Consider the following 16,461-nt stretch of genomic DNA (forward strand, 5'->3'; position numbering starts at 1 on the left):
CGCACTGTTTGCTGTGGACGTGGACAGGATGTGACGCCCCTGCCATTCCGTAATTTGGTCTGTGATAAACATGCGCTAAGGTTAATTCAACAAAGGTGAGGTTACGCCGTGTTCTGGGTGGGCGGACATATTGTTTGCACTACGCGCTCCACGTAATGCCGTTTAATGGTTCCATTCGGGCAGCCATGAATCAGAGACCACACGGATCCAATCCGTTCCGATTCGATTCGATCGATTGGCCAAGTGATTGATTAATGCCTTCGGTTAACCTGTAATTAACTCAAACACCCGGGGTCAGTGTCGTTTCACCTTGACTTTGCCGGCTAAAACAGTCGAGTTGAAGACATTTTTTAACGAGCCGCATGCCAGCACTTAAATGTTTTAATGGCCGAGCGTAGAACGTGCTAAAATGCCGGCTAGACGAAGAATGTGAAAGTTTTTTAAAACACCTGCATATACAAAAATTCATAAAATTTCAAAATTTTCAGTAAGAGGATTCTCCTTTGCTATACGCTTATCTAATCTTATATTAAGGATATCCTTCAATCTTACATTATAATATTATTTTGAAAGTTAATTACTTCTTAGATTTTTAGCCATTGTCCATCATTTGAATCTTTAAAAACATAAAGATTTAAGATTTTTTTTGGAAATTATTTAGTTACGCTTGAATAGATGTCACAAAAGCCTTTGATTAAGATATTTTATTTTGAAAATAAATATTTAAAAATAATAAATTTTTCACAAGTGTTTTTGCGATGATTATAGTTTTCAATAGCTTTCCACGTGTTTGACTAACTTAACTTAGCAAACCGATTGGATGCTCATAAATAAAAAAAAAGTCCATGTGATATGCATATTTTCACGCCACGCGTACCGAATCCGAAAACTGAATATCGAAAACTTAAAACCGCGTATGAGTGAGTGCTGCAGTTCGGGTTTGAGTTCAAAGCCAAAAGGAGAACTTCTAGGACGAGACGATCGTTTATGGATCAATAAATATACAATTTATCCCATTTAATTAGTTGTTATTGGTGTAAAACTGTCCGAATATCAAAACATGTTGTGCCGCGCGCATAAATTCATTTCAATCGCTACGAAAATAGGTTTTTACGATGCCACCACCGGTGTCTTTCGTCCCATCGCCTTCCCTGTTCTCCATCGAGTAACTTGCTCAATCTGAATATGAATCTGAATTTGTATCTGAATATCCCCCACTTACTGTATTGCTTTTTTTCGCTCATCTGGTTGTTGTGCTTGTGCCTTCGCTTTTCGTCTCGGGACTTAATTTATGGCTCGCAATTGCCTTTTTGGCAATATCACAAGCGGCCAAGGGGAGGAATATAATAATAAGTCTCTGTGGATATACGACTTTTCAGATACTCACAGCATACTCACCAGAATAGCTCAAAAGTATGCATTCATTTAATAGTTGTGGATTTTATTTAACTGGTAACAGGAAACAAAAGAAACAGAAACTTTAGTTTAACACCTTACATTCGAACAAGTTAACGAAACTATGGAATTTGAATTAGTGTTCTCATGTGATTTGTGGTTGAGTCACTCCTATGCTATCCTATACAAAATATATACTTTAAAGTCTATGTTGTGGAGTTCAGTCTCATGAACTCCTCGTTGAGCAGCGCCATTTTCGAGGAGTGCGTGTTGGCTCCCTGCCCGCCCAGCTGTATGTACTTGTCCCGGATGAAGCACTTGAACGGTGTCATCGTCGTATCTGACCGGGTCCAATCGTGCATCGTTGACTTCCAAACGGTCTTCACGCTCACCTCGAACTGGCAGTAGTAGCAACGTAGGTTCTGCGTGCTCAATTCGGCAACGCCGTAGGAGCAGCGTGTGCACATGGTGCAGGTATACTTGAAGGTACATATGCAGTTGTCCTCGATGGTGGGTGACTCCGGCAAGGCCATCTTCGCCTGGTAGGCCCACCTGCAGCAATTGGCGCCGTGACCCAACTCCCGATTGAACACAAATGCCGCCACGTGGCACATCTCGTGCAGCAGGCAGTGGAGGAGCTCCGCCGTAGTCCTTATGTTCCGCAGAAGTAGAATCTTCGCTTTGCGCTTACCGAAGGCATCGACGGTCAGCTGGCATGAGCATCGCGTGTTCATGGCGTGCTTCCAAACAATGGGCACCTGCAGGCCACAGTGAAAGATCGCGTGGTTGAAGATGTTGAACAGCACCTTGGCCAGTGCCACCTTGCAGATTTCGAATTTGGTCTGCCGGTAGGTGAGCGCCAGTGGATGGCACATATTGAGCGAGATAGACGGGCTGAGCGATCGAACGAATCCGTAGAAATGTGGATGCCGCTCCAGGCAGGGCACACTGCTCTGGTGACGGCGGCAGTTGGCGGCCAACTGCTCTTTGTTGGGTAGATCGATTAGATCAATGGGCTCCTTGTGCGAGTCCGGGGTGCACTGATCAAAGGAGAAGACAATGGACCAGAGCTCAATGTCATATTGGCTTTTAGCCTGGCGCTCCTCAGGGGTCGGTTCATCAATATTCGACAAATTCAGCTTTGACCAAGTGGATGTCATCATTGTTTTCGGACGAATTGGATGCTCGGCTGATGGAGTAAATGACTGGGCGGACGAAGGGAATGAATTGATATTCTCAATATCCTTCGTCATCATCATATCATCATCGCGAACCTCCGAAGGATTGAAGAGCTTGCGCCGTGATGGTATTAGACCCAAAAACTTTTCCATCTTCCTTTTAAGTTCCACATCGTCTTCCAGCTTGATGTTGGGCTGTGGCTCGTCCCTAACGATAATGACTTTATTGCCCAACTCGAGATAGATCAGCGGAGGCCTTTTGCGACCCGTCCACTCGGATTGCTGATACTCATCGTCGTCGGCATCCAGTGACAAATCGCCATCGCCCTCCGACTGAGAGGATGCGTCGGAAAACTGCTGGATGGACATCTTATCCCGATTTCGTTGATACTTATTTTTAGCCAACCCATGGCCTTTGGTCACCGGCAAGTGCCGCTTCACTGGCAACTTCTGTATCTCCATGTCGGTATCCATGGAACTACGACTGCTGCCGTCCATATAAAGGACGAAATCGGAGAATGAGGTATCCTTCAAGAATTTCTGGTGCAGCTTCCCCAAGTCGGAGGTGTGTGGAGCTCGGGCCACTTGAAATTAGTTTGATTGCCTGTACTGATTGCTAAGTCATAGGCTACCTGTGCGCCTTTGGTCTGCAGTCCTTGGTTGGGTCGACCAGGCTGTCGTCCGGATTTGTATGTGGTCTCGAATGCGAAATCCATTCGCAAGTCTTGGAACCGCCCACAGCATACAACACTTTCCGAACTAACCATCTGCACATTGTTAGGCACAGGCTGAAAAGCTTAAAATAAATTCTAGAAACGATTGGCTTGGATTTTCACATATGCCGCCGTTTATTGGATGCACTCTATTACACGTGCGGATATTCGGTCTGTTGTTTTCCATCTCTTAGTAACTAAACAAAATGGGAAAGGTTTCTGGATGGATAAACGATGAGTGGGTGTACAATGAAGGTGTATACATGCCATGTCTAATGTCTAACGAACTGTCTAGCACTGAAGTTTGATTCGTGAGTGTAGGGGGGTGGGTGTATAAAAATGTCTATAAAAGTGCCGCCATAAATCAAAGATATTGGTGAAGAATTGCAACAGTCGTCCGCTTCCAAAACATCACTTGTTCAGATTCTGCTCATGCCGATTTCAGTGGTATATGCTCTTTGATTACCTAAAAGTAAGAATGAGATTGAGAGATTGGAACATTTATAAACATTATCGATTCGACCGCCCGAACTGTTTACAATTAAATAATAATAAAACGAATATCAATTAAGAAGCGTGTGAAATACGTCAGACGGCATCCAAATTTGGTTAGCGGCTAAACGATCTTGTTTTAATTTTATTTGGATTTTTCCGTATCGATCCATCGCCAGGGGCGGCCGCTGAATCACCCGGCGAAAACAAATCGCCCCCGGATGCATGGAACTCGATTTCCACGTACAGAAACCCGATTAAGGCCAATGAAATAAAAGGAAATCAATTAGGCCATCTATTGATGATAGCCAACACCCACCTCGGAGCACATGTTCTTGTAGATCTCGTCGGTGTCCCAGGGTCCTCTCTCCGGCAGAGCGATGCCTCGCCTCCGCAGCTCCTGGACGCAGTCCGTCAGATCGAAGATGGGCAGTGGATCGATGCCAGCCTTGGCAACCTTGCCAGCCAAATACTCTACGTAGTGGGTGCTTAAATGATATAGAAGTATATTGGTTGATATATAGGCCTGCAAAATATGATTTTTCGGGGATTTCCCGATATTAATCTTACCGACACATGCCAGCGTGCTTGTCAGGAACTTCCGTGTTGCATACTGTGTCGACTAGTCCTTGCGGCGTCTCCTTTTGCAGCGGGATGGGACAGCGGGCCTGGGCACGAGCCTTGGACGAACTGCTGGACTCGTCCTTGATCTGCATGGGCTCCGTGTCGAACTTGACCTTCTGCTCCTTGAGCAGGAACTGCAACTGCAGGGGAATTTTATCCCTCAGGTAGAACAGGCAGTTGCGCGGATGATGGGCATGCAGACCGAGCTTGGCACAGTATGTGGACACAGTGCACTTAGCGCCCATCATGAAGGGCCGGGCACATCCGTAGCAGAACTCGAATTTGCACTGGGTGCAGGTGAAATGCATGCATCCGCCTCTGTACAGATTAAACATTGTATTTGTAAAAGATACAACATACTGATATCTTTGTATATGAACATACCTGGCCAGCGAGTATCGGAACTTGCACTTGGGACAGTCGATGCCGTTTTGGGCCAAATGCTCCTGGACACCCTGGGCTTGCAGCTCGGGATCGTTTTCGCGCTTCCACTCCAGATAGGCTTCGCAGCTGCTGCCCTCATGCTGGCGCTCCCAGGGCTTCCGGCACTGGGCACAGGTAACGGATCCACAGTCCGGACAGATCAATCGCTTCTGCTTGGGCCGGGCGAAGAATCCGGAGGAGCACTGGATGCACCACTTGAAGTTGGGGTCCTGCAGTAACGAGCGATCGCGCAACTTGCGCTGGAACAGTTCGTGCACATCATTATCCAGGATGCTCTTCAGGAAGATGTCCAGGTTGGAGAAGTACTCGAGGTGCTCATCCTCATGCTGAGCCTCGTTGCTCAACTCGGGCAGTTTGCAGAACGGGCAACTGCAATCGTTGATACTGCGATCGGTTATCTGCCAAAGGTGGGAGCACTTGTAACCTTCCATTATCCTTTATGACCAATTAAGCCACTCACCTGAACTGTAAAGTAGCTCTTGGCACACTGTTTGCAGCACTTATGTAGACACTTCAACATGGACACCATCTGATTCATAGGATAGCTGTTCATGCAGAGCTCGCACTCCTGCTGGAGCATAGCAATGGCCTGGTCCAAATCGGAGCACTCCCTTGCCGCCCACAGAGCCACATCCTCCGAGAACTTCATGCTCACCAAAGTGGCGGCTATCTGGGCCTCTGCGATATTGGTCACCAGCTCCTGATCGACGTACTTGCGGGCAAGGATCTAAAATGAGAAAGCAAACGTTCCAAGATGACTATAGTACTTGGTTAGCTGAAACTTGGCTTGTACACACCGCTGGATCCTCGATTACCGGCTCTTGAACACTAGGATATGCCCGAAAAACGGGCATACTCATCTTACGCTTCAGATGTTCTGCTTTCTGGGGCTCGGCCAGGTTGGGTTCCTCCTGCTCCTCCTCCGTGGCCGAGGTCTCGTAGTCATCGTCAGAGAAGCAGGTCTCGTGGTACTTCTTCTTGGGGATTCGAGGTTGGGATCGAGGTTTTAACAATGCCGCTGCAGCCGCCGCCGCTGCTCCACTGGTGCTGGGTCCATCGGCCTGGTTGGAGTTAAACCTGCTGATGGCATCGTTGATTGACTTCTTGATGACGGGACTGCTCTTGAGCGGAACTCGGCTGGCCGCAATCGATGAGCTCTGCTTCTGGAGGTAGACCTCCTGGATTCGCTTCACGGATGAAATGCCCATGGGTGCCGAAAAGGACTTGGAGCGCAGCGGAACCTTCTTGTTCAAGGGGGTGCTATTCGATTTGTTAGTGGGTTCATTGGTGGGCTTGGGAATCTTACTGACTGTGGTCTTGTTTGTTTTAGTCGTACTTGATGTGGAGGGACCTTTGGAGGCAGTCCCGCTGTTTGCAGTCTTGCCTTTCATGCTCGGTGTTACCTTTTTAGGTTCTTCCAGTACTGTTTCAACAGGCGGCTCCACGGGTCGCGATTCGGAATCAACAATGGGTGGTGCAGGTGTTATGGGCAGGGCAGTGGGCTCTTCAACGGAATCCACTTCAACGGGAGTAGGCTCAACTTCTGATGGGATTTCTAGCACAAACTCAACTGGTTGCTCTGCAGGTCGAGTTTCGGAGTCAGCTATGGGGGGAGGGGACTGAATAGGAAGCGCTTCCACCTTGATATCCTCCTGAACACTCTGAGAAGGCAAGATGGATTCCACGGCGGGATTCGGCAACTCTGTTTCCAGCCTTGTTCCTGTTGAGGAAACAACCTCAGTGTGCACGATCGTATCAGTTTCTTGGTTGGTGGGTGTGACTGATAGAGCAGGCGATATGACTGGTTCAATGTCTAGTGGAATTTGTGAGTGCAGTGGCTCTTCCTCATCAGCCAGATCCTCGTCTTCCTCCATTATGTCTTCGATTTCGGTGCCTTCGTCACCAGTGGAGGCCTCCTCGATGTAGGATGCGTGCTCGTTATATGTATTTCCCTCCTCCCCATCGAAGTCTCCCTCCTCTTCTCCCTCGCTGTCGTACCACTCCTCCTCTTCCCCTTCGTCATACTCATCCGAGTATTCATCGGAGTATTCATCCTCATCGGTGGACTCGAACTCATCCATGCTGATCTCATCGCGCATCTGCTTGATCAAACGTTGAGTGTCCTCAACCAGTTCGCTTAGGTTCTGTTTGGCCGGATCTCCAGAGGGAACAAACTCCTTCAGCACAACTTTGGACGTCTCGGATTCACTTGAGTGGGAACCAAGACTTGCGTTGCTTTCGGACTGGGCTATCGAAGATTCCATCTGAGATTCCTCATCCAGCAAGAGTACAACTTCTTCCTCTGGGGATTTGGTTTCAGCCCGCTGCCCATCGCTATCAAGGCTATAAAGCTCTGTATCGGAAGCGGTTTCATCATGGGGTCTGGTTCCATCGCTACCGCTGAACTCGGGAGCATCTTCGAATACTTCGTCTGAGTCTGTGGGACTGACAGCCATAGGAGTTGCATTCTGACTATGTTCTTCCAGCTCCAAGCCTAAAGTCTGGACGGGAGGTTCTTGGACAATGTGTGTATCCATTTCGGACTGAGTTTCTTGGCTCACGAGATTAACCTCCTGGTTGTCGGACAACTCTTCTGGTTTTGGAGAATTGGCTGTATTCCCTATGGGTACATCTTGTGACGTAGTCTCTTCCCTTTCGATTTCATCATTGGCCGTTGGAGTCCGATTGCTGGACCGACTCTCACTGCGAAGACTGCTGCTGCTCAGGGTTCTTACCGGAATCTTTGAAAGACGCTTAGGACTTTGCTTTTGTTCGTTAGATATTGATGAGGTACTAGGCGTTATGTCGACTTTTTCTACAATTGGACTGACGTCAGTAGTTGGAGAAGATATGATGGATGATGTGTCTTGTACATTAACATCCTGTAATGTTAGAGATTTGGGTTGTTCCTCGTTTGGAGGGCTGACTATTTCAGTGCTTGCTTCTTCTCGAGGGATTTGAATTGGCTCTGTTGTTTCAGATACTTCGGTATGGTTTTCTGGTTCTTGAGGCTCTTCAGCTTGTTCTGAAACAATCGTTATGTTTTGTACGGACTTAATTTCTTCGATAGGGTTTGCAGTGCGTTCAGATATGGCCTTCGTGCTTCCCAAGTCCGGAATCGCTGGAACTTCTTCGGATTTATTTGAGATGACCTCTATCGACACATTATCGTTTATTTCTGTAGAAGGTACGTTTTCCATAGTTTCACCCGAACTCTGATTTTGAACGGATAAGTCGATAGAGTTGCTATTCACCTCCTCAGATAGTATTTTATGGGGTGTGAGAGTTTCAGGATCAGATGCAGTAACAACTGGCTGTTTAATACTTGCAGCAGCACTCTGATCTTTGACTGCTTCTGTTTCCTTAGCTGCTGTTTTTGACTCATTTACTTTCTGATCGATATTGTTTGGTAGCTTTGTACGATTGGTTGGTTTTTGGCTTTGATCCCGTGATCTACCTTTTCTCGATTGCTGGGATCTCTTAGCTCTTCGGTTGGCTTCTCTACTCGTGCTTGGCTGGTCATCCGACTGGACTTGTACTTCTGCCACATTCTGCTTAATTTGCAAATTATTTTCAATTGATATTCTTTTGTCACTTTCGTTGTCTGACTGTGGAACTGCTTGATTAATTTTCTCACTTGTATTTACTAATGGTGTTTCTAGTTTTCCCTGCTGGCCAAGTTCCTCATTAACGGTCTCTTTTCTTGTTAGTGTTTCTGGTTCTGTAACTTTTGTGTTTTCAATATTTTGAGCTTGAATGGATACTTCTGGAGCAGCTTCTTCTTGTGTTTTTGCTGGTGGAAGCGAATTGACGGAACTCTCAGCCGCTGCCTGTTCAACCTCCTCCTTGGGTTCCTCTTTAGGAGCCATGTAGCATTTGTATACTATGCGTTCTGCATCCGTAAGATCGCTGCTTTCCCATTCCGCCTCGTGCAATCGTTCAGTGCCACGATCAAATTCCAACTTGAAGTTAGCTATTTCAGTGGCATATATAAAACTGGGTTGAACCTCTTCACGAATGCTTGCTTCCCTTAAATTGGGCTTTATGACTTCCTCCATGATGTAGACAGCAGGATCGATACTTGGTGTGGGCTCAGGCTGAGGTTCGAGTGGGGGTTCAGGCTCCTTTGGCGGTTCTGCTTCATTTTTAGCTACCTCTTCCGGTTTCTCCATGAGCTCTTGTTCGACCTGTTGCACCAGGTTGGGCACAATTTCCTGAATGTGTTGCCATACAAAGTTCTTCACATCATCGGCGGACTTATCCTCTGTTGGTCCAGATGGCTTCAACGTGCTAATGGGGCTCTTTGTTAGGATACGCATTATCTCCGGATCCGTTTCGTACTCCAGATCCGGCTTGCCCTTGAATGTGTCCAGCATGGTCTCGATGGAACGTAGAACCTCCTGATTCTGCTTGGCCTGGTTCTGTTCCATGTTGCCGATGAGTATCTCCAGGTTCTTCAGGGTGCTGTCCTCCATCTGATAGGGACTGGGTGTGGCATAGGTGGATTTGACGGGGCTCTCGTCGGTGCGGGGTTGGTCGAAAGGATTGGCTTGGGCGGGGCTGGGACTCTGCCCAGCCAATGGAGGCTGCAGGCAGTCCAAGGCGTGTGTGTTCAAGAAGTCATGGATATCTGTATTGGCAAATGAATGCGGGGGGAGAGAGAAAAATGGGGCATTATGGCACTGCGATTGACTGATGCACGATCTACAAACTAACCCGACTTGGTGTCTATGGCCACGCCACTCTCATTCTCAACGCCATTCGGCGAGCCCCAGATGCGCATTAGAAATGGCTTGAGTTGCGTGCGATTCAGCTCCACCAGCGCCTGCTCCACATTACCTTGGTGCGCAGTCAGCGCGTTCACAATGTCATCTCGCAGGAAGTTTCCTTTGGCCGCCAGTTTCCTGTACTTCTGCTGCCTCTGTTGGATGCATTCCGCCACCGCCTGCCACACATTTCCACCCGAGTTGCGCAGTGCCTCGCGTGCCTCGTTTTGGGACACGGTTCCGATCGTGTTTTCACCCCTCTCCTGTCCGTACTTGGTGGACAAACTCTGCACGGTCTGCACCAGCTTGTGCCAGTTTTCGCGTAGCCACTGAATGGGATGAGTGTCCGGGGAGCAGTATTTTAGGGCCGCTTCCAGTTCCTCCACCGTGAACTTGTACAGCTCCAGTTCTTTCAGTATGATGTGCATTTCCGTTTCGGGATCTCTGGCAGGCTCGTGCTTGACTCCGAATGTCTCATGCGGCATATCGAAAGGTGAAGATACTTGCTAAAACACATGGATCCGTTGGATTTTGTCAACTATCAAGCATTGCCATAAATACTTACAAGCTGGAGCATGCGGAGCTCGTTTATGAAATTGGGTCTTTTGGTGACCAGACCGGCACTATAGGGATCCAATCCAAAGCCGTCGTGATACCGCAGGTCGTTGGCACTCCGATATCGGTCATTCTCCTGCTGCAGCTGGGAATTGCTGCGATAGTGCGGACGTCGCTCCATCTTGTTTGGTTCTGGAGTCGTGAAGCGGTCTGGAACAACGGGGAGGATCTCCTCTTGCTTTGTGTTAAAGGGCAGAGCGTCGTAGGTCTGCGTGGAAATGCTCTGAGGAGGCGGAGAGGTTCCCATTTCCACGGCCGCTATTTCACGGGGAGGAGTTCCACCACAGGCCGTGGAGACCTTCTGAGCCTTCTTGAGTACCTGCTCCGCCTGCGCCTGAATGCTCTCATCCAGAGTATTCCAAATGTTTTCAACGGACTCTGGAACGATACGTATGAGAGCATTAGCTTTTGGGGGATCGGGTTCGGTGTCACCAAAGGGATTGAAATCAAACAAACGGGATGCGGCTTGGGTTATGGTTCTGTTTTGTATTTCGTTTCCATAAATGCGTTAATTTTAGGCTTACAGTTGATGGCTCTATTAGTGTACTAACTAGGTGTAGTCTTTGGTGGTTGGGCTTAGGCCTTTGTGCCTTCGAAAAATGAGATTCTCTTTTGTATCCTACCTTTGTGCAAAAGACTCTTGGCCAGCGAGTTATCGGATTCATTTTCCGACGAAGTTTTCAGTGTGGATTTCGATGGTGTCTTGATGGGAATACTGGAGGTGCTCTTGGAGTTTACAGCTGGCGACGCTTTTGAGCTAGGTGTGGAGTTGGTATGAGTTGTCTTCGATGAAGCAGCAACGGATTTCTGACTAGGTTGTTGGGTCTTTGTAGTGGGCTTTTGCGCAGGCTTAGTTTCCGTCTTGGAAGACGACTTGATATTGTTTGACTTTTCAGTTGGAGGCTGTGGTTTTTCCTCTACCTTTTTGGCCTTGTTGGGCTGCACTGGAGGTTTGCTGGGCGTCTTGCAGCATATGGAGCAGATCTTGATGTTGGGCTCGTTCACAAACGTGCAGAACTCGCATTCCCATTCGTGGTCTGGGGTGGAAGGTGGTGGGCCGAGGTCATCTGCCCCAATCTCGTCAGGAACCTCCTGTGGATCGGGTGCTGTTTGAGCCTCAGCCTCACTCTCCGATGCGGTTACCTCTTCGACCACTTCCTCGTATTCCGAGGCGAGCTTCTGCTGGATCTTAGCTTGAACCAAGGCCCGAGCACCCGATCCCTCAGACTCCAGATCGGAGTAAATGCGACTGGTTCTGGCCGAGTCCGTTGCTGTTTTGTTTCTGGTAAGGGTTCCCTCATTTTCGCGTCGTTCCGGTAGCCACTCACTCTGCACGGACTTGGCAATGGATCCCCGACGATTCCGCATCTTGTGATGCCTCTGATCGCCATCCAGTTCATCGCTCGCTATGAGTTGCGAGGCACTGGACAGTCGCCTTTGGCGGGGTTGGATGTGGTTTTGGTGGTGCTGGGAGCGCGAGGCACTGGTCATGGCCGAGCGATTTGACACCAAGGATCTGCGGTCATCCTGGTCGGAGTCCTCGTCATCTGTAAGTTCGTCATCCACGTAGCTATTGCGCTTGCGACGCAAGGACATCGATTTGCGGCTGGGTGTTGGTGATGCAGCGTACCGGGAACGGGATGCAGCTCTGGAGGCAGCTGAAGGTGGCATTCCCATGACACCTGCGCATTAAAATTACAATAAGTAAATTAAAATATAACTAATAGTGCCTCATTTTACCTGGATGCATCATGGGATAGCCGGGTGCTCCTGGATACACATTGGGCATCATACCGCGCTGGGTCATAAACACCGGCGGCGGATAGTGTGGATGATGTTGCTGCGACATGTAACCCGGGCCAACGTTCAGGGACAGATTGGAGTTGTTGAACTGCTGTTGGGAGCCGAACTGTGACCACTGATCGGGATGCTGGTGCTGATGTGGTTGGTGCGGATGCTGTGCCCAGCCAGGATGCTGCTGGCTCTGCTGACAGCCAGCGCAGTTTAGCTGCGCCAGAGATTGGGCCTGCAAGCGGAATGGTGTCTTAGTTCCCAAGTGAGCATGCATATCTAACTCACCTGCTGGATGCGCTGATTGGCGAGCCAGGCACTTCCGTTCTGGGCCTCGGCTAGTGGTCGACGTTGATTTGAGTTGAGATTGAACACCGAGGTGCTCATCTGCCGCCGCTGGGCGCCGGCCGCCTGTCGTTGTTGGAGCAGCAAGGAATTGTGAAATTGTGAGTCATCCGAGAGATCGAAATGGGATGAGTTCAGACCGGATGACATGCTGCCGGAACGAAAATGCGAGGGCGATGGTGAAATGTTTGACCAGTGCTCGAAGCCGGCTCCATTCGACAAATGCTGCGCTTGGGAAATGACCAACGAGAAACGGAGAAAGAAAGAGAGAGGAGAGGGAGAAACGACACATGACGAAACGAGACGATACGATACGATACGAGGTGCAAGGATCAAATAGTATCAAGGATCAATGATTGATTATCTTGACACTATTTTCACCGAGCAAAGACAATACGATACACTCAGTGATGAGGGGACTCGTACGATTGTGATTCGGGGTCAACAGGTCACTCACCTGTTCGCTGTTGGCGCTCAGATCCTGGCGAGCCTTCTGTTGGCGGTACCGCTGCTGCAGAATGGCCATGCGGTCCAGGGTGGCGCTGGCCTTGCTCTTGATCTTCTCCAGCTGCACCGACGGCGGTCTCTGGATGGTGTCGAACACGGACTTGGGGGTGCCCGATCTGGAAGACCCCCCGCCCTCGCTGCGCGGTGGATCGGGCAGTGGTCGGTTGTTCATCTGGTTGGCTGAGCTGCTGGCAACTGGAGGCACTGGGGGCGTGGCCCCGCCACCGAGCGATCCCCGCCAGCCGCCCAGCGACTTGTGCGAGGGCGTGGGCGAGGGCGGCGGCAGCATCTGGAAAAGAGTCGGGTTGGGTGCCATTTCGTATGGGTATTCGGGTAACAATTGAAAAAGTATGTCTGGTTCGTTGGTTCTACAATTTTGGGCGGGCGTTCTGGTTGTAAGGACTCTTTTATTGAAGCATTCAAATTGAAGTTTACAAACTTGGTTCTACGTGTAGCCCATGAAGGAGCCTTTCTTACGGGTCTAGGAGATCGTGCAGTGGCGTACCTGATCCTTGCGGCCCAGAAACGGTGTCAACAGGCCTCGTTTGGTGCGTCGCGGAGGTGCCACTGGTGGTGGTGCCCCACCACCGGCCTGTGCCTTCGGCGGAATCGGCGGTGTGCCCTGCTCCACAGCCTGCAAAACCAAGTTCATAATTTCACATTCATAATGGATCGGTACTACTTACCTTTCTCATGTGCTGCTTACGTTTGGGATGCTTGTGGAACATGTCGTCGCAGGAGGCGCAGAAGATCTGACCGGCGCACTCGGCACAGGTTACCCAGGGATTCTGGGAACCGCACAAGGTGCACTTTAGTTTGTTATCTGCAAGTGATAATTATCTCTGGTATTATTTTAAACAAGTAGAATATACAAATGGTTGCCCACCTGGTGTCTTGGTTCTAATCACGGTGGTCTTCATCGGTTCGTTGGAGTACTGCTGGCTGGAGAACTCGATGATCTCGTAGTCCGGCTCGGGAGTGCTCTTCGCCTTGGGCGGTAGGGCAGGAGCTTTGGGAGGGCCTCCAGCCACCCCGTTTGGTGGCGTGGGTGGCGGTTTGGGCCCAATGCGGTCATTTGCCTCCATCTGAAAAGGGTAATTAATGCAATTGGATATTGACTGGCACGCTGGATATTGGCTTACCACCCAGGAGGGCATGGTGCGCACATTCTTGTTTAGCAACTGGTGGGTCGTCATCTTGGTCGATTTTTTCGTCTGGGTTTTGCCGTCACTTAATCGTCTCTAGGCGCTTGATTGGTTTTCTATTTCATCTAAATGCGCAAGCAAAAAAATATTAATATTATTAATATTATTTATAGATCGCCAATACCCTGTGCCATATTTTCGCCGAACCGCAGCCACTTCAAACGACTTCAAATTCAATTAAGCAAAGTGCCAGAAAATGCGAATTATGAATGCATATTTTTAGCTGGCTCACCCAAATTCCGGAGCCAATGACCACAATGCAGTTTCGTGGATGCCGTGCACAAAACTAAACGCTGCCAGTGTTCGATCGCGAATAAAAACGCTAAATGTAGTCGAAAATATCTTTCGGTGCATAGGAAAAAAATTGAAAAATGTATATATTTTGGCATAACATTTTCGGGCTTGTTTATTTATGAATTCGTGCGAAAGAGGGAAGTGCTGTTTTGTGACTCAATCGACTCACTCTGTCAACGCGGCTAAGTGGGTGAGATGCCAGGAAAATTGCAAAAGAGATTGGATGAGGGAGAAGAATTGAATTTGAAAATAGTTCTCAAAAGTTTCGAAGAGTATTTCATGTAAATGCTCGAAAATAAAAGCGAGCAAATAAAACTAACAGAGAGAGCGAAAATATTGACTAAAAGCTGAGCGGATATGTATTTTGTAATGACGCAGGTGGCCAAATCTAAAATGCTGCCAAATAGTATGAATTAAATAATGACCTAAACAACATAATAATTCCATTAGTAAAGGTATTTGAAATGTTCATTTTAGTATATATTTTAAGTTTACTATAATTATAAGGCCTCAAACTTTTTAAATCAAAGTGCAACGCACCGGTAAAAGTTACAAGTATTCCTAAATATTTCATATATCATATAATTAACTTATTAGATATCTATGTCTCTCCATGTTCTATGAAATGTGTATCTATGATACTAAGAAATCACTTATCTCTTGCATATACTTTTGAGATAAGATTGAAAGTTCAAATAAACTTAACAGTACACATAATCAAACTTCAAAGTCTCGCATACTACATTTTATATTCCTGATACTTTGAGACAATTTCCCATTTATTGAATTTGTTGTTTTATATATCCATAATATCTTTTTGAGCTTATATTCATTCAGCAGTTCTGGCACATTTTCCACGCACTAGTTACGTGCGTAACGATCCATAAAATGTATCCATAATTTTCGGAGTCGCGATGCCTCAGCCAGCAAAGCAAAAATCAAGCCACAATGTTCTCTCGCATCGCGTATACGCAACGTGTACGATGGGCCTGCACTCCCGTGTCTGTTGCGCTATTTTTGAAACCCTCCGCAGCCACTCCATACATTTGGCCCGAAATTGTGTCACACTGTGCAGCAATATTTATGATAGCCGCCTGCAGTGGTGGTAGGGGCATGGACCGGTGCCACCTCAATCCCGCCCAGAAGATCGGCCTCCTCCGTGCGGCGACTTCGAGTGGCAAGTGGCCTGGCCAGAGGCAAACGCAACGCTGACTCACAGACACAGACTCACGCGGCGAGGGAAAAAGTTTTATTTTTATGGGAGAACGAACGGTGGGAACTATTTTTAAACATTTCTTTGGCTTGCCTATATTTGCGTTTTTTTAGTTCACAGTTTTTCATTATTTCAAATTGGCAAATTAGCTTTAAAAATTTGATTTAATTTTGTATACTTAAGTTTGCGCTTTGATTGTTTATCCCGGCCAATGCCTTGAACTTTCCCATGGAGAGCGTTCTCCGCGTTTAAAATTAGCTGAGTTTTATATTTAGAACACTTGAGATCGATTTAATTGCGGTGTGATTTTAAATTGGCTTTTGAACTTTCGCAATGGTTCGGTTTGGATTGATCGGCCACGGGTGGGTATCCGCGAATTCAGAGGTCACTTACATAATTCGATTTCACTTGACGCGTCTTGCCGCACTCAAAACTGCCACTGCCAGCTGGTAGCACATGAATATATATATATATATATATATAGGGATATATATATTTTCCTGATGTCTAGCCACAGCGCGACATGAAAATTCAGCTACGGTCTCGTTCGACGATCGTCTCCCAGCGAACTGAAATCTCAATCAGATTCTAAACAGCACTTTTACTGCAGTCCGCGGTCCCCAGTCGTCGCCCGAGTAGGAGGAAGTCAACGCAGATCTATGTGCTCCTCTGGTCTCGTCTGGTGTGGTGTGGTCGGCTCCCCCTGGCGATTCCCTCAATCCTCGACCAGTCGCATCTCTTTCCTATTTTCAGCATTTTCGCGTTGTTTTATAAATACATCGTTTTCGAGCGGCATAGAACATTTTGACTGCGAGACGCCGTCGCGTGTGTGAATATCATTAATTCTCGAATATATATCATTCTCAGCTATTTGTTGTT

General features: G+C 47.8%; 2 protein-coding genes across 10 annotated transcripts; both read right to left on the bottom strand.

The window, feature by feature from the left end:
• Positions 1-1,440: 1,440 nt before the first annotated feature.
• On the bottom strand, positions 1,441-3,188 carry LOC117144565. The gene has a single exon (XM_033309815.1). It carries the CDS (start codon positions 3,069-3,071, stop codon positions 1,602-1,604), a length of 1,470 nt encoding a protein of 489 aa, XP_033165706.1. The 5' UTR covers positions 3,072-3,188; the 3' UTR covers positions 1,441-1,601.
• A 209-nt stretch (positions 3,189-3,397) lies between these two features.
• Positions 3,398-16,259, bottom strand: LOC117144513. 9 transcript variants are annotated; one of them, XM_033309744.1, is made up of 17 exons: positions 15,976-16,165; positions 14,013-14,140; positions 13,757-13,955; positions 13,557-13,693; positions 13,376-13,504; positions 12,821-13,159; positions 12,307-12,588; positions 11,968-12,253; positions 10,851-11,909; positions 10,178-10,605; positions 9,563-10,118; positions 5,644-9,476; positions 5,307-5,573; positions 4,787-5,244; positions 4,349-4,720; positions 4,098-4,266; positions 3,717-3,752 (listed from the first exon to the last, which is right to left on the bottom strand). In XM_033309744.1, the coding sequence occupies exons 2-17, from the start codon at positions 14,064-14,066 to the stop codon at positions 3,717-3,719; spliced, it is 8,604 nt and encodes a 2,867-aa protein (XP_033165635.1). In that variant the 5' UTR covers positions 14,067-14,140; positions 15,976-16,165. The 9 variants fall into 9 exon arrangements, with proteins under 9 accessions (XP_033165626.1, XP_033165635.1, XP_033165642.1 ...); XM_033309751.1 differs by lacking the exon at positions 15,976-16,165 and adding an exon at positions 14,308-14,381; XM_033309761.1 differs by lacking the exon at positions 15,976-16,165 and adding an exon at positions 14,200-14,255.
• Positions 16,260-16,461: the final 202 nt, after the last annotated feature.

Source organism: Drosophila mauritiana, chromosome 2L, assembly GCF_004382145.1.
Source record: "Drosophila mauritiana strain mau12 chromosome 2L, ASM438214v1, whole genome shotgun sequence".
NCBI lineage: Eukaryota > Metazoa > Arthropoda > Insecta > Diptera > Drosophilidae > Drosophila > Drosophila mauritiana.